This window comes from Melopsittacus undulatus, chromosome 3 (assembly GCF_012275295.1).
Source record: "Melopsittacus undulatus isolate bMelUnd1 chromosome 3, bMelUnd1.mat.Z, whole genome shotgun sequence".
In the NCBI taxonomy this organism is placed as follows: Eukaryota; Metazoa; Chordata; class Aves; order Psittaciformes; family Psittaculidae; genus Melopsittacus; species Melopsittacus undulatus.
In genome coordinates, this window is record NC_047529.1 from 18,247,377 (window position 1) to 18,269,888 (window position 22,512).

Genomic DNA, 22,512 nt, shown 5'->3' on the forward strand with positions numbered 1-22,512 from the left:
CTCACAGATGTGTGATGCCAAATTATAACTGAGCTTACAAACCATACTGAGTTAGGAAAAGAAATGCTTACAAAACATGTTTTCCTATGTTTGCTGACATTTGCTGACACAGAACAATATCTCAAATGTGTCACTTATTTGCCATAAATTAGTCACTCTTTCTTTGAGTTCAAAAAGAACAAGATAAGGTCTCTCATTTAAAGACACCATTGTGTTGAAGTCTGTGTTGTAGAATCATGTGCTGTTTTGTCATGATTTTTATTGGCTCCTTCACCTCACTTTCTCTGACATTTGACCCAAAACCTTAGTCATCACTTAACCGCTTCTGTAATGATGTTTTGCTACATGATCAAGCCCATTAATTTACAGCTCATTATAGTTGTGGCCCACAAGTACTTCTAGTAAGTTGGTTTTCAGTGCTAGTAAAGCCCTAATTCTGTCATCATGTTATTAGTGTTGGAATGGCGTATACTGATGAATTTGGCTAATGTTGAGCAAATTCCACAGCAGGAGCTTACAGCTTAAAATAGAAAAGACTCTTTAGTACTAAAGTTCTTTGTGTCTCCGCGGACAGGGAAATAAAAGCAGAACTTGCTGCTCTTCTCTAATTTTAGATGCATTCCGGAAAACCTGCAACCATGAAACTTTGCTAATATGCTGACTATAACACCACTGTGACAGACTTCAGGCAAATATGGTTGTTTTAATCCATTAACTCTTTACCAGGTCGATCTTCACAGTCTTCCCCACCAGCACAGCATTTGAGCATTATAGAAAGCTTGGTAAATATTCAAATAAAACACTCTGCCTGGCAGACTGGAACTATGCTAAATTAACTGTTCCCAGGAGTTTTGCAGACAAAGAATTTAAAGTGCTATGATTTTGGATGAAACAAAAGTGCTTTCAAAAACATGAGGTTCTGCTGTGTTCTCTATTACATGAAATAATAATCAAACATCTTAATACAGGGCAGCCATTATAATACTTACAAAAACTCAATTGCCGACTCTCACAGAATTCTGCATACTGGACCGAGTCCATCATTCGTGTTTGTCTTTCTGCTCTCTGACAAAAGAGTAGAAGTACATCATGTACTTGTTCCAACAAGAACTGCATTCCACAAAAGAAATTACAGCACCAAAGTGCCCCTGCCATAACCTTGAAGTAACCCTCCAAAATTAAACGTGCATTGACCAAGTTAAGATGCAGAAATATAAACCACAGGTTGGTTAGTAGTCTTGTAAGTTAAATTTCTCAGAGGGACATGTCAATTCTTATTTTAAATATCTGCTTGTACACTTCTCACCTATGACAGACAGTGACAAGGGCTGAGATAGGAAACGTGCTGAGCATTTTTGCCCTGACCAAGGTGCGCATTTAAACTGAGGCACATGAGTAGTCTGCCTACAACTGATGAAATTGAAATTGTAGAGTTATTTAATCTACTAGAATATAAAAGAGCTATTGATAAGCATATTTGAAGAGAGGCTACAACCAGCTTTTGGCCTTAGCAGTTTCTCAAATCAGAGAAAAAAATAAAAATCAGTACTTCAAATACAGTTTCTTCCTCTTACTCTCTGTCTTTCAGGTCACTCTTCTATGATAGACGAATCCATCAGTTATGAGATCTTGTTGAGTCAACATGTCCAATTTAGCTGTAAATACTACCTGAGCAGGAACATAACTGGATATTCTTTCTTTCTTTTATTCTTTATCCAGTCAATCATCTCTACTGTACTTTTACTCATCAGGACAGAAACTGCTCTACTTGGGTATTTTTCAGTTCTCCTATACATACTTCTGGCATCTTGACTATATTTCGTGGAGCTGCCATTTCAGATCAGTAAAAATTTTCTGTTAATCTATTCCATCAAGACATTAAGTAAGTCTAGATTGATTTTGCATCCTTTAAAAATAATTTTAATGATATATGCCATAACCTCAACCCTCACCCAACATAAGAGAGATCTGTTTTGTCTCTGTATTAATTCAGCCATACTTCTGAAGACAAAAGGCATCATCAGAATCATCTAATCTGAACTTCTGCATAGCACAGGGCCATTCTCACATAATACATCCTAGAAATGGCAGTCCTAGAATTTCTTGTGGAATTTTAACATACATTATAGAAAGGAATCTAATTTGGCTTTAAATTTTTCACATGTTAAGAGATAACTCCTTCATATAATTTAAAATGCTAACTTTTTATGCAATATGGTTTACATTTCATAATCATTTATGCCTTTGTTTACCAGTGATAAATTAGTAGTTGGCTACTGCCAGGTAATACTGAAATAATTAACTCTAGGTGGGTAACCAAACACACTGAGCTTCTCTATGACAAAATTATCTTGAGATTTTACATGGAAATGTGCAGGCTTGCAGAAATGTTGCTTAATATCCCTCTCCAACAACCCTCTCTTTAGAGGTCTCTAGTCCAACCTCAAGCTTAAAGGAGGACTATTGCCAACACTAGATGAAGTGAGCTATGGCTTTCTCTAGCAAAGTATTGAAAAGCTCCAAGGACAGACATTATATGTCTCCTCTGGGTAGTCTGCTCTACTGTTGAACTGGTCAAAAAGATCTCTAACGTCCTACTTGAAACTACCAACAAGCAACAATTTGTGGTTGTTCTGACCTGTGTCATTATACCAGGTACCACTAAGAAAAATTTAGTTTTATGTTTGTTAATTTATGTTTGGCTTTTTTACACTTCTGGACACCTACAGGAAAAGAAAGGGAGTTAGACTGAATTAGAGGTCATTCAAGAAAAAATAGCTTAAAATGTTCACAACTGGATTTAAGAATGCATTTCACCCAGGGCTTAGTGTCAACCAAAAGAGTGTATCTCAAAAAAGTCAACGTATGAAACGATAAGCATCATACACACCCTGCCCTCCATGTATACACTATGCCATAACTGAACTGTGGTTGAAGTAGCACTGAAGTTGATGGTTTGGTTTGAACACATGCTTGAAGTTTGTTTACTTCAACAGAGCAGGCATAATTTTCACAAGGTAAGAATCACAAGGTAAGATTAAGCTCTTCACGTATCAAAGGCAGGAAGTAGATTAAAGAGAATTATTATCCTCTTCAGAAGCAGACATCTTGCTCAAGACTCTCATAGAAGGAAAGCAAATTGTCTTAAACATTAAGGAAACAAATACAGCTAAACTCCAAACAGTAATTCATTTAATAAATCATTACACCTGGTAAGAACAGAACCATAACTAAGGATACAAAGTGGTATCAGGAGACACTGATGGCACCAGGACTACTTCTGCAGCGAGGCCATACAGCTGAAGAAACCATGCACAAAGAAGGTGAGGTATAGGTGTGTTCACATTAAGGACAGAAATCAACAAGGAAAAAGCCCACCCACAGACACACAAATTTTGCCATAGCTCCCTGAGTTCCCTTATAAAAAATGAAACAAAAAAATACCAATCAAAGGTTTACTAAAAGAAAGGTGTTGCTGAGGGATTTTCACTTCTCCTACAAATTGTCTACAGTAGTTGTCTAAATACAGGACTTAATTTTGTTCTTAATATACTAAAAATATGCACAAACTTACTTTTTTTCTGTATGGATTTTTTTAATGTAGTAAAATTACCAGTGTACCTGAGAAATAAAATTGCTTTTTTTCTCTCTAATTCTCCTCTCTAAAAAAAGTCTTTCTTATAGGTGGGTTCTACAGGGATGGGCTAAATCTTTCTGAGATACAATAGCTTTTAAAATAAACATCTATATTTTCTTCCTAATACAATTTAAAAGAACACCCACATCATGGCATGGAAATGCACAGTTCAAGGTATAAGAATAGCCATTCCATCAGTCCTACCAGTTTTAGAACAGTCTATAAATAACCAGCAAATGCAGGACAAAAAGGTATATTATCTTTACGGAAATACCAAAGCAACAGACAACAGCAGATCATCTTTCCTCTTCGCTTTATAAGATTACAGTCAGTAATAATTTTCTCTCACATCATCTCTGCTTTAGAAAAAATTAATGCTGCCTTGCATCTAGATTTCTAAGGTATATTCTATAAACTGAGAATCAATCAATAACATGGAATAAAAAGGGAGAAGAAAGAGTGAGTACATTACTGTGAACACAGTGCTTCTCCAGGCAAAAGGAGTTGAAACAGCATTCTGTGATGGGAAGTCACAGGAAGTTTGTGAAAATGCCATAAGCTGTAAGCAATGCTTTCTTTCAAGTATTCAAAATACCCACTTGCTTTTCCCTTACAGTCATTTTTGAACTTTTTTTTTTCCATGAGAACAAGAAATCACACAGGATGATTTAACTCAGAAATAAATTTAATTTTATACAAGCGAAATTTTCCAAATTCTATTCTTAGAAGGAACAGCAAATGACTCCAACAGGACTGAAGTCCTCTTTCGTCAGTATAAAAGCAATTGGCTGGGAATCTTTCCTGCATGAAGAAACACTGACACCCCTAATGATATGACTCCTTGAAGTAATCTTAGCTTGAAACCAGATACAATAAATAACGTCAATGACACTGCTCCACTGGTTTATCAAAAGAATTAAAAATGTATTGTTTTTACTCCCTCTATAGTAGTACTAGTCAGTCTAAGAAGTTAAGAAGCTGAGTTATGTGGTGTACAGCAGAGTTAAAATACTTTGAATGCTTTCCTTGGAACACGCTGAAGGCTGCAGTAGATAGGACCTGGCACAGTAAACGTGTGCTTAGTCTTCCAAAAAAATGTGTTGCATTATATCTTTCTTTCAGCAAGAAGAACTAAAAAGGAAGACTAAAAAGGGAAAGGAAAGAAAAGGCAGAGTTGCATGCTGTCACCTACCATCCAAGATGAAAAATAATCTTATTTTGATTCCATTTTAAAGCTTTCACACTTGACATATAAAGCTCTTTGTGTGGGGGGAAGGCAAGAGGCCAAATGTTAACTTGCTTACCAACTCTTCTGTGTTTGAAGGAAATGTGCCGAGTAGCTGCTAAGCTGGAACATTTGAAAAACGTATGCAGCATGGCTGGACACCCCTGTGTTTGGCAACAATATTAATGATGAAGATGTTGGCTTCCCAAACTGCTTGAATATTCATATTGTGGCGTGACTTCTTGATTTCTTTTGCTAAAGACCTCTTCATTGTGCATCTATCACGGTGCCAAAGGAGCTAGGTGGCTACACCAGGGAAAAATCAAAGTTGCCCTGCAATGATTGATATTGCTAAAAGAATATGCTAAATATTTATTATTATTATCATCATTATTTAGACTGGAGAATAACAGGGCACTGCATGCTGTACCAAAAAAAAGCAAAACCCAGAAGTAATTTGAGGAATAAAATACAAGATAGCTCAATATGGAAGAGTTCACAAATATGCTGAAAATATAGTTTTACTCTTCTGGATCTAGAAATCATCTGAGGATTATCACTATCTGAAGATTTTTGATACATAAAAGAAAAAGTATTTACTCTTCTGAGAATCACTTGAATTAGTAAGCAAAGAAAAAAAGGGTTTTAAGAGCAAGCATTTTCAAAGATCAAGCTTACTTAGAATTTTGTACAGAAAATAAAAATGCCACTTGGGGAAAGATCAATAGCTTTTGTAATGTAATACCTGATTTGTCTATAAAGTACAGACATACAGGGAATTTTTATAATTTTTACTGACCCCTTATAGAACATACCATACATTCTGCAGTAACCATTAACCTGAACAAGTCTGCATAGCAAACTTGAGGCCTTTGATGTAGTGCTGGTTTTGAGTGCTCATGTGTTTAGTACAAAGGTCCCAATATTAGAAGAAAACATGAGGTCTTTTCTGGCAGACTAAGGTGATCCCCAGTTTAATCTATTTAACAGTTATAACTAGTAAGAACAGTTTTTCTTTTATCTCTACAGCATTATTAACCTCATTCCCCATTAATATACATAGTTTCAGACCTTAAAAACCTTAAAAATCTTAACTATTACACAGATGTTAAGGATCTACAACTGTAAATGACATGAAAGCAAGCGGTGGATTATGACAAATATTAATTACACCTCTTTTAATTATAATTTTTCATTATGAAAAATTGGTGATTTTCTATCCAGGGCCAAAAGATGGGATCTCACTCGAACAAGTTAGATCTCTGTAGTATCCTAATTAGTCACCTAAAGTCCATTTACAGTAAGAAAGATATTAGGTGCTTTTAGAGAGCAATTTCAAGCTAAACTAGATGTCAAAATAAATCAGATGAATGACATATATGAATTTGTCTAAAGTTCATCAACTGTATACATCAGGGGTACAGACACTTTCTTAAGTCTACATGCCTACAGTACAGACATCCTCAGAAAAGCAAGATGAATTCTACTCTGATCAGTAAAGAACACCATTGAGGGCTAAGCAAATGCCAAGACTAAAGAATGACTCAGTAAATTTTGCTCCTGCTCTGATCTCAAAGCAAAGCAATGCAAATGTATACAAAGGCGGCTCTGTACCCTGTCTGTGTGTTAACTCCATTCATCTTCCCCAAAGTATGAAAAATGTATCCTAACAAAGTATGTGCAGATAAGTAAGGGGAAGGGAACTGGCAACACTACTTAAAATTACGTAGAAATTTTGAGGGAATTATGAAAAAGAAAGCAAATGAAATTGAACAGACAATAATAAAATGAATGGATTAATTCCCAGCAGTCATGATCTCATTGCTTAAGGAATAAATAAAATTCACCTCCTGATAGAGATTCACTGCCCCTGCAATACTTTGCCCTTGAACACATGCAAATTCTACACATACTGTATTTATTTGAACAAGCTCCATATCACGTCCAAATTCTTTGTCTAAATTTATTACTGCTAGTCTGAAAAGTGGAGCTGGAACCTGCAAACAACACATTTCCATTTCACAGAATACCTTTGGTTTTTACAGGAAAATACTTTTTTTATGCTATAAGTACTGCAATTAATTTTGTAAAACTATGTGTTAAATTCATGGCTACCTTCTACGGGTTTTTTTGCTTTTCAAAAAATTTAAAATTATATTGGATAAACTTTGCTACCAAACTTCAAAAGTTATGTGGGATTTATTAATATATTAACACAAGTGACCTTCCCTCACTTTTCTGGTTGAGGATATTGTAACACCTTTCTGCGGTTTCAATCTGGCTGTACATAAAAAAAAAATCATACCAGTTTAATATTAGGATACCTTTAAATCTTCTAGACAGCATTCTTCGGAGCACTTATCCTGACTCTGTATCAATTCATAGATGAGGTTCATATAAACAGCTTAACACTCACAAGTAAAGCTTGCAGTCATCAAAATAGGCATCACTGCATTGTCTAGGAGAAACCAACAGCAAAGCAGCCCCTTTTGCATAATGAGTTTCATGTTTTTTCTTTTATTTGCAGTCAAAATCAGTGTTGTGGTTTAAGCCCAGTCAGCCATGCAGCTCGCTCACTCACTCCCACTCCCTTCCACCCCCCCACTCCTGGAGGGATGTGGAGGAGAATCAAAAGAAGGTAACTCCCAAGGGTTGAGATAAGAACAGTCCAGTAACTAAGGTATAACACAAATCACTGCTGCTACCACCAGTAATAATAATGATAAGGGAAATAACAAGGGAAGAGAATACAACTGCTCATCACCCGCTGACCGATACCCAGCCTGATCCAAGCAGTGATCTAGCCCTTCCAGGTAACTGCCCTCAGTTTATATACTGGGTATGACGTGCTGTGGTATGGAATACCTCTTTGGTCAGTTTGGGTCAGGTATCCTGTCTCTGCTTCCTCCAAGCTTCCCCTCCTCCCTGGCAGAGCATGAGACTCAGAAAGTCCTTGGTCAGAGTAAACATTATGGAGCAACAACTAAAAAACATTGGTGTTATCAGTGCTGTCCTAAGCCAAAAGTCAAAACCACAGAACTGCACCATCTACTAAGAAGGAGAAAAATGACTGCTACTGCTGAACTCAGGACAATCAGCCATCACATTCTATTTAATGATAATACAATAATTATAGAGGCTCACTTATTAGCAAAAGGAAAATATTGTGAGCTATAAGAAATTAGTAAAATATTTCTTTTAGCTTTATGACTACAGATGGGGATAGATGATAAATGAAAGGGCAGACAGGTTAGAAATGTATATTTACTCAACATTTGTATTGGATTCTATACAAATTTCTTGTAGTTATTATATGTCATCTTAAAAAACCCTCAAGTACTTCTCACCCTCATAGTATTTCCCCCACTGTCATTTGCAGATAGCTTGGTTTTGAACCCAGTTCAGGTGTAGACACTTGGTAATTTAGCACTGAATAAGAGGCAACTTAGGAGTTGCCTACTAATAATCTGACTCCCTGAAACTGCAGTCTTTCCTCTCCTCTGAATGGACTGAAGCCTGTTTATGGTCTTGGATGAAGGCTGGTTCAGAGTGGTACAACCACAGCATGTCTTGCACACTTGCACACCAGCCTTCCTGTAGAGGAGGACTGGATGAGAGTCCTGCTCCTACTGAATACAAATGGAATGACATAAGGTTAAGGGGGTGCTTTCAACTCAAAGTTCACCAATCCTATACATAAAACATTTCAGTAAAACTCAATTCCCAAACACATTCTATCTAGTCACCTTCCTACAATATGTTCGGAATTATTCACTTTATAGCTGTGACCTGTTAAGCAATACATCCAATAAAGCAAGTTAAACTGAACAGCAGGTAACTAAAAAAATCTAGGGACAAGCCCTCTCATTCACTGGCTTTACTTAGTAAATGCATGTAAGAGAACAAATCTAATTAAAAAAAAAAAAAAAAGCAAAGCACCATAAAATTCTGTCCTGTTAACAGCCAGGATCAATATCCTTCTAAAATTTCAGAGTTTTGGTAATATTAAATTAGAAATGAAGAAGAGAAAGTCTTCAAAAGCATTGTTCTTACACTCTTTATGTGGAAAAGAAAGGAAAGCAAATTGAACCCAATGCACATACTAGCAAGCAAATCCTCTGATAAAATTCATTACCCTGTAAGGCACATCTCTGCAAATCTTTGTGCATCAGGCCTGCTGACACATACTGAGAAATGGCCTTCTGAATGGCCTTCTGGAGCTTCACAAGAAAAGAAGTATGAGAAGATTTAGGAAAATTTTCACTAGGAGAAACTTGAATAAATTTTAGACCATGTGAGTAATGCTTCTGTTCTCATATTTGTAAATATTAAAATTCTGTCTTTTCCCTTATGCTTAATAAAACAGACTTGTCTTATATTCATCCCCAGTGGATCAGCTAATACATTATCTGCCATTCTTTCAGATACTACAAGTACTACAATGCTATAGGCATATACACACAGGCACACTTGGCAGGTGATTGTCTTTCAATCAGAGTGGAAACAAAAATGTTTATAATTAAAAATGTTTGGGTTTTTTTCTAGTTATGTTATTCCTTGAAAGAATATCTTTTTAAATAGCCCAACTTCCAAAATAATGGCAGAATGTACAAAGAAGAAATCCAAGACACACTTTTTTTTCTGTGTGCACAAGTAATTTGGTATGCATTATAGCAAACCAATTCATAAGTCTGAATTCAGTCTTACAATTTATGGATGAAATCCTGTCCCTATAACATCCCCAGCAAAGCTTTTGTTAACTTCAATAGCTGTAGGATTGCATCCTATGAACAACTCTCCTAACTTAAGGTTGCACCTACTATAGACAGCTATCACCCTCTTGCCAAAGGAAAGCAGAAAAAAGGGTTTTCAAAATGGGACACAAGACTAAAAGAGCCTTTTCTATATATTATCCTGCATGCAGATTAGAAATACAACTAGGACTCCCTTTATAAAGGTATTCTGGAATGAAAACAGGCCAGTATGGCTCAAGGGAGAAGAACTCCAGCTGCTGCTAAGCTGTCTGTGTTCTTTCGTAAAGTCATTACAGCACTGACTCGGGCTAGGACTCACCTCATACAATGCTGGGTGTTTTAGTATAACAAAGTCACCCTTTATAATTAATGGGAAAAGACAGGCACCTCTGTAGGTTGATCATATCTATGAAAGGTGTGGTAAGAGAATGTGTGAGCTCTGGATGTGCCCTTCTCCCTGCAAACACAGGAATGCAGATGACTGACAGAAAGAAATGTCTGGATTCCAGCTGAGAACTTCTTACCCTTTAGCTATACAGAGCAGTTGTTAATGCAAACTGGGAGTTGATTATAAACTGTGAGATGCACCTAGACAAGATTCTGATCTGGTTTTTGAAAGGAAGGCCACTAATTTACATAAACTATTAACGACAAAAATGAGTGAAACAATTTAGCTAAGCCATTTTCCACAACAAATCCAAATCTGCCAACTTTTATTATGAATTTGTGTAAGAAGTGCATTCATGAATGTCTATAAGGAAAGCATTAATTAATTAAAATTAATTAAAATTAAAATGCATGATACCACATGTACGCAGATGTGCTCTCCTTGGCATGTGACTGGAGAATGCAGTTATTTGAGCTTACTTTGTTAAAGTCCACTATAATCAGAGAACAATACAGAGCGATATTCAAAAATGCATTCTTGCTTCCATAACACAAGAAATGTGCATGTAGACATTTCACATTCAACTTGTGGCATTTACACCACTGAGTCTAATTCTGTGGTCAGATTTTTAGTCTTTCGGAAAAGCCTTTCTAATTTGATAATTGTATAACATGAAACTGCAGATAAAAATCAGATCGTGAATAAGTGAGTCATACATTGAGTTAAAAAGGAAATGCTTCCCTCAGAAATCAGTGACCAGTATGAATTACACATAATCTGTATGTGATTTTATACAGAGTACATTTCTCTTTAAGCTTAAAATACTTGATAAGAGATGTCTCTCTCAACTTCACAGGCTGTATTTGGCTGCCTCCTGCCTCTTGAACAACCCAGGGTTCCCAACCAGAAAGAGAACAGGACTTTGATGTTCAAAACTCCTACCTGGGTTCTGCTCCTAATTTGCCATCTGAGCATGACTGAGTGTAAATGAAGGCTGAATCAACCACAATGTAAGGCTTGTTTCACAACTGCTATAAAGTTTATTGGGTTATTTGCACTGATACTGAACCAGTGCAAACGTTGCACTTGGTGATGCCATGATATACTCTAGCCACATATCCCCAGCTTGCACAGGCTTGGGGGAGAAAAAAGCAAAACAAAACTGCACCACATGCCGGGGTATGGAAAGTAGGAAGACCCTAAAAATCACTACCTGAATTAAAAGGCTTTGAACAAAAGATTAGTTGTTTTGTTTGTTATACATGACACTGAAAACAGAATCTGGCCCAGTGTGAATATTTCCTTAGTTAGATGTTAATAACTCTGTGACACTTGCTATTTATTTAACTATGCAAAATTGTATATGCTGCTATTCATTACTGTTTCTTAATTCCTTTAAATATAAGAGAATTTATCTTCATAGTAGCCTTGTGAGCATTATCTCTAGTATATACATGAGAAATAGTATTGTAAAAAGATTATTTTCCCAAAGGCTGCTTAATTGCCAAATGCTTTTTATTCCCCCTCTACTTTCTCTTTTCTCTTTCAAATGTTAGAAAGGAAAACGAAAACATGAAGATTCTGGGATTTAATACAATGATTTAGCTTTGGAATTAAGTTAATTCAAACCATCAGCTGATTTGCCTAATTTGGAACAATCTATTTACTTAGTCCCTTACACTGTGCTCATTGATAAATATACCACAAAAATTATTAAGCATTTACATAAAACCAAAAAAACATATGCTGTCATTAATTCTAAACAATTGCCACCATCCAAAGACACTACAGGAGTTGTTTTAGTAAACATCCCCATTCCTTTCTTTAGAAAATAAAAAGGGAAATTTCAAAAAAAAAATGCATTCTTGACTTGTGTAAAACTGTCACAGTAATACTTAAACCAGTTCCATTTAATTTGCATAAGAAACAGAACTAAAAATTTTAGTTGAAGCTTTACCGATACATCATTTAAAAATAGAAGATACAAAATTTTAATTTCTAAACAAAATCTGCCAGATATTAGTTTGGTTAAGACTGAGACTTTGAAGGATGAAAGTCAGTGAAATATGAAAAACTATGCGAGCATATGCTGGCAGCTTTTAACGTCTGAAATGTAAATGTTCTGTATTAGTGAAACTACCTTTTTTTAATAGTAAGCTTTCAATAAATTGAATCTTACATAATATCACCTATTTCACAGCAACACAAAGAACAAAGTTGTTTTGGGGAGCCTTGTGGAGTCATCATTGCTTACCTTTAACAGAAGAAATGGATCCTATATGTCCTGGTCTCTTGCTTTACAGCACTGACTGCCTACCCCCCCAGACTCCCTTACTACTATAGGCCCTTCATGAATGTGTAAAAAACAAGGTATCATTACAATAGTTTTGATGGGAATTTCATTTTTTTAAATGGTGAGATGAGGGGAAGGAGAGCAAAGAGCATCTACTGTATACAGATTCATTACCATAAGCTTTACTGATAGTTTATCCTGCTTCCTAATGAAAGCAAAAAACCCCCGCCATGTCTATTAAAAAGCAATCAGATTTGGTATCCTGGTGACACTTTAAAGAACCCATTATGTGGGAAAACAAAATAAACATTTACCCTGGCAAATGAAAGTGAATTTGGGATTTGACATACTTGGCAGGAAGGTAGAATTATATTCATGTCAAGTATGCAGAAAAACTAATATAATATTTAAATATTTGCTTAAGTAATATAGAATTTAAAACAACACATTAGAAGAAACATTTTTTTTGTGAAATATTTTTAAGTTTTTTAGTATAGGATATGCCATGAAAGTAATATGTTCAGCTGAAATTTTAGACTTCTACAGCCTTTGTTACACATTCCCTTCACTTGTAAAGTGGTAAAGAGTCTTCATCTTTTACTGACAAGTCTTTATTTATATTTCCAAGACAAAGGCAGTTCTTATACTGATGGTTTAAACTGATAATGAGTATGTGCAGCTTTCCAAAGAAACAACCCTCGAGAATCTGAATCTTGTAACTATTGATGTAATGAGCTAATGTTAACACTATCTCAGCTAAATCCTACAGTACTCTTCTATTGGTTGATACTATACACTTATAATTACTTTAAAACTCAAAACAAGACATAGTTCAATGAAGAAAGACCTTTCTATCATTCAGAAAGTATCTGAATGCTGTATGTCAATGACCTCTGAAATTCTCAACTATACTTAATAATGTAGCTCTAATCCATAATTTGAGCTGCATACTGGATACTAGTTTTAGTTCCAAAAGTAAGTATTTGAATGTACTTTCTAAATATGCAGATAATGCTTTTTTTGGGGGGGGGGGGGGGGGGGGTAGATATAAATTCACGTTAATGGCACATACCCACAAAAATTGAATTCACCCGTGTATCAGACTTATAAGTTATTATAAAGTTTGAGGCACAATATTCTGAGTTACTATAAGTGTTTTAAAACACTTATTTTAAGGAAAAAAATTGCTTAATTTTATCTCATTTGGAGAGATAAGCAAAATGAGAAAATATTTTGAAACATTTCTAAACTACCGTAATTAATATCATAACATTTCAAAGCAACACCAGAAGTCTTTATTGTAATTGTGCATTGCAGAAAAGTGTAATTTTAAAATCACTTGAAAATAATTCATTTAAATGTAACTTGATTTGCAAATTTAATTATGAACTATTTAGATGCTTGGATTTTCAGTTCTAAATCAGCACAGCTCATCTGAGTCCCATCATAAGAGAGAAGACACTGTTAATTTCAAATCAGCAATTAAAAGCAATATAAAGAGTATTCAGACTGTAAGACATAAACAAAAAAGGTTACTTTTGGGAATTTGACTTTCAATCGTCTTAATTTGCAGTGCCCAATATACTAATTGTTACGCAGCCTTAATAATGGTGTGTGAATACAGCATTCATTCATCCATCCAGCCTGTTATAGAAATAAATTTAACAAGACACTGTTCCCTGAGCTCACTCTTAAAAATGGTTGCAATGAATACAATATTTTCCAAAGATATTAGCATTGCTCAATTCTAGATGCAAAATTTTCAGTCACTTCGAAAAGAGGAAAATGGAGAACATTTTTAAATATAGAAGGTATTTTGTTTAGTATTATTTTATGTTTATTCTACAGTTGGATAAATGATTCTGAGATGTAGAAAGCTTTGAATTCAAGAGCTTAGCAAGAGATATTCCAGAATCCTACTCCCAGGATGATCTCCAGAAAAAAAAGTCATAGTTGCCGAACAGGAGTTGTAACTCCCGTTCAAAACCAGTTATAAAGATACAGAATACATGCCATACTTCAGGTATTGCTGGGAATGTATAGTTTTGCAAATTTAACCTGAAAATGAAAATGAAATATTAAAACTGTTCACATTTCTAAGGTTTTCTCTAATTCAGCTTAGATTTTCCTGGTGCTTCAGACTGAGATGGAAGGGTTAGGGATTGTCTGGGAGGTAGAAGGGTGGCAGGAGGAATCAAAAGATCTATGAAAAACAAAAGAATCAAAAAATCACAGAGCCCTACTCACAAAATAATGGAAAAGGATACTCAGTTCAAAATCCTATACTGAAGAATTTAACATAATTGGGATGCAAAGAACAATACCTTCAATAACAACATTTTGAAGCACAGCTTTGAAGGTTGAAGTCTATTTACTATTAAAGGTGCTTCCAGTGTAGCAACACTAACAACAGCAGTCTGGCATCAATTAGTTAACAGTACTGTTAGATGCTGCTGTCAATTCTAATGCCATTGTATATACTGCTGAAGAAAATTTACTCTTCATTGGTGGTTGCTCTGTTTCTTCAGGGGTTTCTGATTTTTTTCTGTCATTTTCAGAGTCAGATCTAGCATTTCAGAAAGGCCAATGTCTCTTCAGCATTTTTGTCTCCTTTAAAATCCAACTGAAGGTGACAAGGTTAGCTGACATAGTAAACAGTGATATGACTAACACACTTCTTTAAATACTGGAACTAGAAATCAGGCCTCCAGCCTTGGGGTACATTAAGAGTTAACTCCCATTTTAAAAAGGGTGTTATTAGTAGCTGGAAATCTGCCTGAATTTAGCACATCTGAGGATGCTATTACAATTTTCAGATACAAAATAATTAGCTGATGATATGAGCTGACAGCTAATACATCTACAACAAACATAAAAAAAATTATTTCCAAGCGGATGTAGAGTATGTGTTCCGTTTCTAAGCTGTTTGATATGGTCTGTGTAAGGAGCTAGGACTCAATACCAGATGCTGTATGTTCTACAAGCTTTTTCTGCAGATGTCTGCAGCCTGAGAAAATCAATGGTGCTTTGAATAACACTCCTAGTAAAAGCATCTTCTTGTCAGAGTCACTGTATGATATAGGATATGAATCCCACACAAGTGGATGAACTGATTTTAAATAATACCATCTGACAATGGTAGAAAAAACTCTTAGTAGGTCTGACAAAGTCCTGGAAATGGCTGTTAGCTTTGGGAAATAAAATCCAGTCCTCTGACAGAGATTACTCGTCCCTCTTTTGTTTGATCAAATGGAAAACCAAACTTAATGATTGCTTCCGAAGTTCCAGAGGCAAAGTTTCAGCAGTACTTAACACTGCTACCAAGGAGTCCATATCTTTGCCCCTCACATGTGCTACTCAAAAGAAGAGGCTGGAAAAAATCTTTAAGAGTTATTTGAGAATAAAATATATGCATTTTAATGTATGCTTTATATTACCACTTTATATTGTTTTTTGCCATTGCTTTTAAAGAAATCTCTTTTAGAACACTGAAAGTGCAGTGTATATGATACATATACCAATACATCAAAGAAATTGTAAAAGTCTGGCATTACCTGTATACAGATGTGAAGAGATACATCTGAAGTCATAAATCCACACATTCAACTGAGAAGAATACTCTTCTTTTTTAATCAAACAGAAGTCTGTGGCCCCCACTTGATACAGATCTTACCGAGTTCACATTAATTAATTCACAAATTTATTCTTCATGCAAAATTAGCTTTTCTAGTGATAGCATTATGGTCTTGTCTCCCTTGAAAACTTAGGTCTAGTTGCAGATGTGCTTTGTCAAGCCAAAGCAGCAGCAATAGCTAATCTTTGTCATATCAAAGTTAGCTAAAAGTGAACCCCAGATTACTAAAAACATCAAATTCTGATCTCAAGAGTATCTGTAAGATTAAATTCCATGAGAACTTTATGTAGGTATCGATCTGAAAATGGGAACTATTACTATTATTCCTGAGTATCTAAATTAAAACAACATTTTCTGATTCATTTAATGAAAGTGTATAACTGCCTAGGTATCCTCCATTTTAATCAAAGTACAAAATGGAAGAGACGACATAAAATTTAAACCTTGAGGGTGCCAAAACATACAAATGGAAACATGCTATCTTGTGTAGAGTTAATAAAATACACCAGCTTGTTACCCATGCTATTCTACTAAGAATGTTGTGGGTTCATTTTCTAGTGGATTGGGTAAGGATGCATATCCCATTTTGCAACATGTAGAGCTTAATTATATTACTTTACCATTTCAACAGATACTTAAGATGCTTAAATCCTACTGCTTCTGATTCTGTAGCTGTGACACATGTGTGAAGCTGTCACCGAGTGCAATTTTGCAGCAGCCAGATCATATTCTTATGGAAGAATACAGCAAGCAACATTATAGATAAAATAAACCACAATGACTGAGACAAAATGAAAGACAGAAAACCCTGTTCTTTATATACATAAACCATCTATTCCAGGAAATACCAGCAGTTACAGATTACAGAAAGTGCAGAAGCTGGAAAGTCCAATTATATGCTACCAAGATTTTTAAACAGTTTTTAGAGATTTGAGACGGTTTATCATCTACGTCTTACAAAAGATCTTCTATTTCTACCCTACCTGCCATTTTATTATCTGAAATGGGATACTTCAGTGCAGTCATAGAATGGTAGAATAATTTACACCAGAAAAAGTTTGGAGCATTTCCAGAGATCTGTAGTTTCACACTGTTCAAAAGAGGTCCAGTTAGACCAAGGGGTTCAGAATCTTGACCAGTCAAGTTTGGAATGTTTCCAAAGTCGGGGAATTCCTCAACCTTCCTGACCAACCAGTTTCAATCTTTGATTTCAGCTTTTTTTTTCTCCTATTACTTATCAGCCCAAATACTGTCCTTTACTATGCATATTCAAGCAGGGTCTAGCTGCATCTCCTCCATATCCTGCCATTAGTCAGTTATAGACAGCAAAAAATTTCCCTTTAGCTTCCTCTTTTTCAGGCTGAACAAGCTCTGGTTGCTTTCATCATGTATCATGTGCTCCAGCCCCTACATTTCTTGGTGACCCTCTGCCAGACTCACTTCTGTATGTCAAAGTCCTTCTCACACTTGGAGGCACAAAATTGGACACAGATTCCAGATGCCGTCTGGCAAGTGCCAAATAATGGGGAAGCATTACTTCCCTTGACCTGCTGGTTAACCTCTTGCTAACACAGCCGGTATGTGGTTGGCCCACAAGCTGTACTATTGCATGGGGTTATTTCATCACACATTTTCTTTTGTTGAACTTCATAAGGTTTCCATCAATTCATTTCTCCAGTCTATCAAAAAGGTCCTTCTGAATGGCAGGCTTGCTTTACAAAGATTTGACTGCTCTGGTATCATGACTCATAATCTATTTGCCATGCTATGAATTACTCATTTAGTTAGCTTGTAAGATTCAAGAACCAATATCATATATAAGTTTGCTGCATAAAGAGAAAGAAAGGCTTCAAGAAAATATAGTAAAAGGGGAGGCAACTACCCTGGTTAAGAGACTACCTATGCTCACTTCAATTTCTTGTATGTTAATTGATATGGAAAGCTGATAAAACTAAAATCACATTAACATGCATACTTTGTATTGTCCATTGTACCTGTATTCTTACTATCAGTACTAAAATGATAACTCCTCTAAAAACCTGTCATAGAATATCCTATTTTAGGGATAGACTGTCAGGTTACAAGCGTGGTCATATCAGAATAAGCTTTGAAACCAAAAATGCCAAAGAGGTACTTCTAATATACCTCTTAATTCAATAGGAAGCAATGTATTTACTATTTAATTTATTTTAATGACCATCACCTTTGGCAACAGATCATTTGGCTGTCTTAATGGTATTTGAACTCTACTCCGAATATAGGTAGGAAGTCCTGACCCCTTGCCGGTTTTGCAAATGGGAATGTAAAATCACAGCACTTGTACTTAGCAACTGGATAATATTTAATCAAATCTTATGACATGCTAGCTCTTACTCTGGAACTTACTCAAAGGAAGATGATGATACACAGATAGCAACTGCTGAGTGAATCAAGTAATTCTTGATATATTATTATAGTGTCTGTGACAGAGGTTTAGAAAATCCTACCTGAATTCAATCTAGTACTGCAGGCAATATAGGCCAGAAACTAGCAAAATGACTTGTTTACTTCTGAGGAGAAAAACTGCACTAGTCCTGGCTAATCCTGTGATTAGAAGCAAAAAAACCCAAAACAACCAAACACCTCAAACCAAGAACAAAAGGAGAAAAGCAAAGATCAAATATATGTAAGGAGGGACAGAACATATCTCCACTTATCCCAGGCTCCAACAGCAGCTAGCTGTGAAGGTTTAGGGAATAGTATAATAAATATATGCTTACAACTTATAATTAAGTTTGTAATAATTATTCTCCTGAATAGTCATACAGCACCTAATGAGCTGTGGTTTAAGCACTTGCTTAACCAAATGCAATGTCTTTGTATTCAGTAGCCTCCAACAGATTTTTTCTTTACCCATTAAGTCATGCAGTTCAATAGATCTGAGCTCATTCTAGCTTTATTTAGCTGGAGTGCAGCCTGAAAATTACTTTCAGTACTCCCGTATTTTGTCTGAATGCTACAAATGTGTATGGAAAGGCTATGATGACACATAGCTTGCTCACTCTGCTATCAGAGGGTAAATGCCAATTTGAAAAGAAAAGAATTCTCAGTAATTTTGCAGAAGATATTTGTAGGGCTAAGTTTCCTTCCAGAAGTGAAGTTAAAACACAGTCATTTCAGTGTCAAAAGTACAAAACACAGCAGCCCAGAATCTTCCTCTTCCTCAGAGAAAGCAAACAGTGGCAAAAAAAACTCAAAGAACTAAAAGACAGGAAAGCAAATAACACCTTTTCCTCCAAGGAAACTGCCTTACAGTATAAGCAACATTACTAAAATGCTCTAAGACCAATATGTTACCAGGACTGAAGATCCAAACAAACAGCACACTTTATGTAATCATAGCAATTGAACCCAATGTGAGAAAACCCTAATAATCTTAGGTTTGTAACAGTGTAAAATGTATAACGATGTTGCTGGCATTAACAAGAAATCTTTTCACATGATAGGTTTTTTCCATTCCAACAAGAATGACACAATATTTACAGACTTACAGATAATAATGAAAAGCTGTTTCTGTTTATTTTCTGTTTACTTTTAACCAATTCAACCATTACCCAAGAGAAATAGTGTTTTCCCAGTATCCCAAACATTCCCAAGCAATGCGTAATCAGAGAAACCATTAATACCAGCAGGCTTATTTTTATATGGTTACAAGCGCTTTGATGTCCAGACAGCAAATTTACAGTTGAGGCGCTACTAGTTGTGCTATCTTTGCACTCATCTGGAAACACTGGATTGTTGCAGTGAAATTAATTCCCTCTATATCTGCATTTCTGACTTCCATAAGGTATGTTTTGCAGTATCAGGAAAAAAAACCACATTGCCTAGAGAATAAAGTTTTTATGTTCTTTGACTGATGTTCCATGTATTGTACTTTTTAATCTATGCATCTATGTATATCAAAAGAAGTAGATGGTATACAGGGAGCTGATGTTGACCTTATAGTCTACAGATCATCATACACTGTTCTCATATCATCAAGCTCCCACTGCATATACAGAACTTCAGTCTTCAGAAAGAACCACCCTGGAGACACCAGAAGTACTCTTCTTAGCTTCTGATGGATTATCCTCAAATATGTAAAGCATTAAATAAGCAAGGAATTAGCATTTTCCTCTCTGATCTAAGAAATGAACTTCCCCCTGGATTGTTTCTCTTTCTGTCCTTAAGTTATTGAGATGCTTAAACTTTTTTGGCAGGTATGGTTAAGTGAAGTTCTGACCAACTTGCGGTAGCAATGCACTGAGCTCTCAAAGCAGTTTAAGAAGGTGGGAAAGGGAAATCCTGTGTTTTTTTAATCACTATCCCTGGAATCTGGTGTCCTCAGGCAGGAACTTTCCAACTCCTATTTGAGTTGAGACATTTGAAATCCCTTTTCAAATTCGAGACAATCTCCTCTTATTTGGCCTGGACACAGAGGATGATACTGGTTTACACTTAGGGCTCCAATTGTTTAGTTATACAAATACAAAAATGAATCATAAGACATAAGGTTTCTAATGGTATGGCTTGTCCTGTGTTTTTCCACTGGGATCCCTATTTGAGAACTCTGGATAAAGAATAAGGAACTTTTTTCTATTCCCTTTAATTTTTTCAAAACTTAATGTCTTAAAATTTAAGGCTATTAAGTTGCTGATGTAAATGATATATTAGAAAGCTGCAATTCTTTATGTGGACCAGCACAAAATAAATGAATGACAGATCTGTGAGAGTATTCTTTTAAGACAGCACAAAAATGCACTCCTATTCTCAAGGGAACCTGAGCAACCATACATACTTGTGGGTATATATATATATACACTCCATCCCTTTAGTAGTTCCCCAAAACTCAAGCCTTTTCTATTTCTAATACTTTTAATCTTAGTCTTTCAGCCTCAACGCCCCCCCATATAGCCAGGATAGAAGCAGAATGGTAACTGACAACACAGGGAAATTTTCTACAAGATAAATACATCCAGAGGAGCTGTGTATCTCATTGTAAAGAAGATACAAACATTTGATCAGCTGAATGGCTCTTTAAACTCCATTATTTATAATGTCTGCGTCTCCAGTAATTACAGCAGGAGATGAGACACTTAACTCCCATGCACAAACCCCAAACAAATTTAAATGCTTTCATCTGCAGTTGAATCTTACCCCAAGATGAATTCTTTAATAGGGTATAGCTGTTAAAATCAAAGAAGGGTTAGTGCTTATAAACTGTGATTCTAAAAATTAAGAAATTATTTGATTTGGGAACAATATTGTGAGATCTAAGTTACCACTCAACTAAGTACAAAATATAGATTCTACTGCCAAGAACCTGAAATCAGTGAGAAAGTTAAAAGTAAATATTTCTGAAGAAAAATAAGTTTATAGTAACAATTCTACAGCAAAAAAGATGTGCTCTGAGAAACAATGCCTTGATGCCTAGTATCATAAAACTTCTTAGTTTGTCTTCTAGCATGCAGTTTCTATTAAGTGTATGTTATCTGTACTACAGCACTAAGCTTTCTATATGGGCTTTAAATAAAATTCCAGTTTGTTAGTAATACACCCTTCAGGAACACATACTCCCTAAAGAGTGATGACCTCATTCAGCACTGACACTGGCATAATTTTCACCAGTAAGATGAGCACAGTAGTGCTCAAAGGCCTCAGAACTTCTTCTAAATACTTTTCTGTTTATTTTTTTTTGTCTTTTCCAAATTACTACAATGAATTCGAGTACTTCAACACCCTTTTTCATATCCTCCTTGAACAGAAGAGCTCATAGGGTTTCTTCTGAAGTGCGCCATCACATTTTAGCTGTCTCAGTTATAAGATGCCAGGTCCACTCCCTAGGTCCAAGGGCAGTCAGTATGGAGCAACTTGTGTCCATGTTCCTGATCTCCAAACCTCCCCAAGAGAGTTGCCACATACAAACTGTGTGCTGGAGATAGCTCCTGGCCCAGGCTGACTCCTGGAATTGTTTGGGACAATGCTATCTGGCTCAGGTCTAAGTGTGACCGCTCAAAAGCTGATGGTTATATTCCGTAGAAGGAATCTTCTTGGTCATTGCTAATTTAGTACTGTATGCGAAGTCTATCTTATTTCTATGACTGAAAGAAAGTGGACTACACAGCATGATTACTTGCATGCCAAGGTGTGTTTAGGTTTGTTTAAGTGTATTGTTCAGAAACAAATTAACTGTGTCTGAACAGAGACAGAATTAAACTGGAGTAATTAAACCTTGTGTGAAAAAAAAGGATATATTCCAAATGCACCTACATTTTATTGCACTCTGCTGTATTTTGGACACAGTCCGTTGCATTTCTGTGAGCTTTGTACAGATTTCCCACTAACAGAAGCAAATCACACCCACAATGAACTTCCTAGAACAATAATATATACCTGTAGTTTTTAAATACCTAATGCATCTCATAGGACAAGACACATTAAAGAACCACAAGCTTCTGCCAGTCCCTTTCCATGGGGATGTAAAGTTTTAGCATTTTGCTGGCATCTAGTCTGCTTTCAAGGAATTCTGTTCTTCTAGGGAAGTTATTTTCCCTCCACTGTTT

General features: G+C 35.7%; 1 protein-coding gene across 7 annotated transcripts in view; it reads right to left on the reverse strand.

Annotated features, from left to right (window-relative positions):
* Nucleotides 1-22,512, reverse strand: part of SUPT3H (SPT3 homolog, SAGA and STAGA complex component) — a 263,404-nt gene that overhangs the window by 56,798 nt on the left and 184,094 nt on the right. For all 7 annotated transcript variants that reach the window (XM_031046610.2, XM_031046611.2, XM_005146419.3 and 4 more), the window contains one exon: nt 990-1,065. In XM_031046610.2, coding sequence (XP_030902470.1) covers nt 990-1,065 — 76 coding nt within the window. The remainder of the gene's footprint in view (nt 1-989; nt 1,066-22,512) is intronic.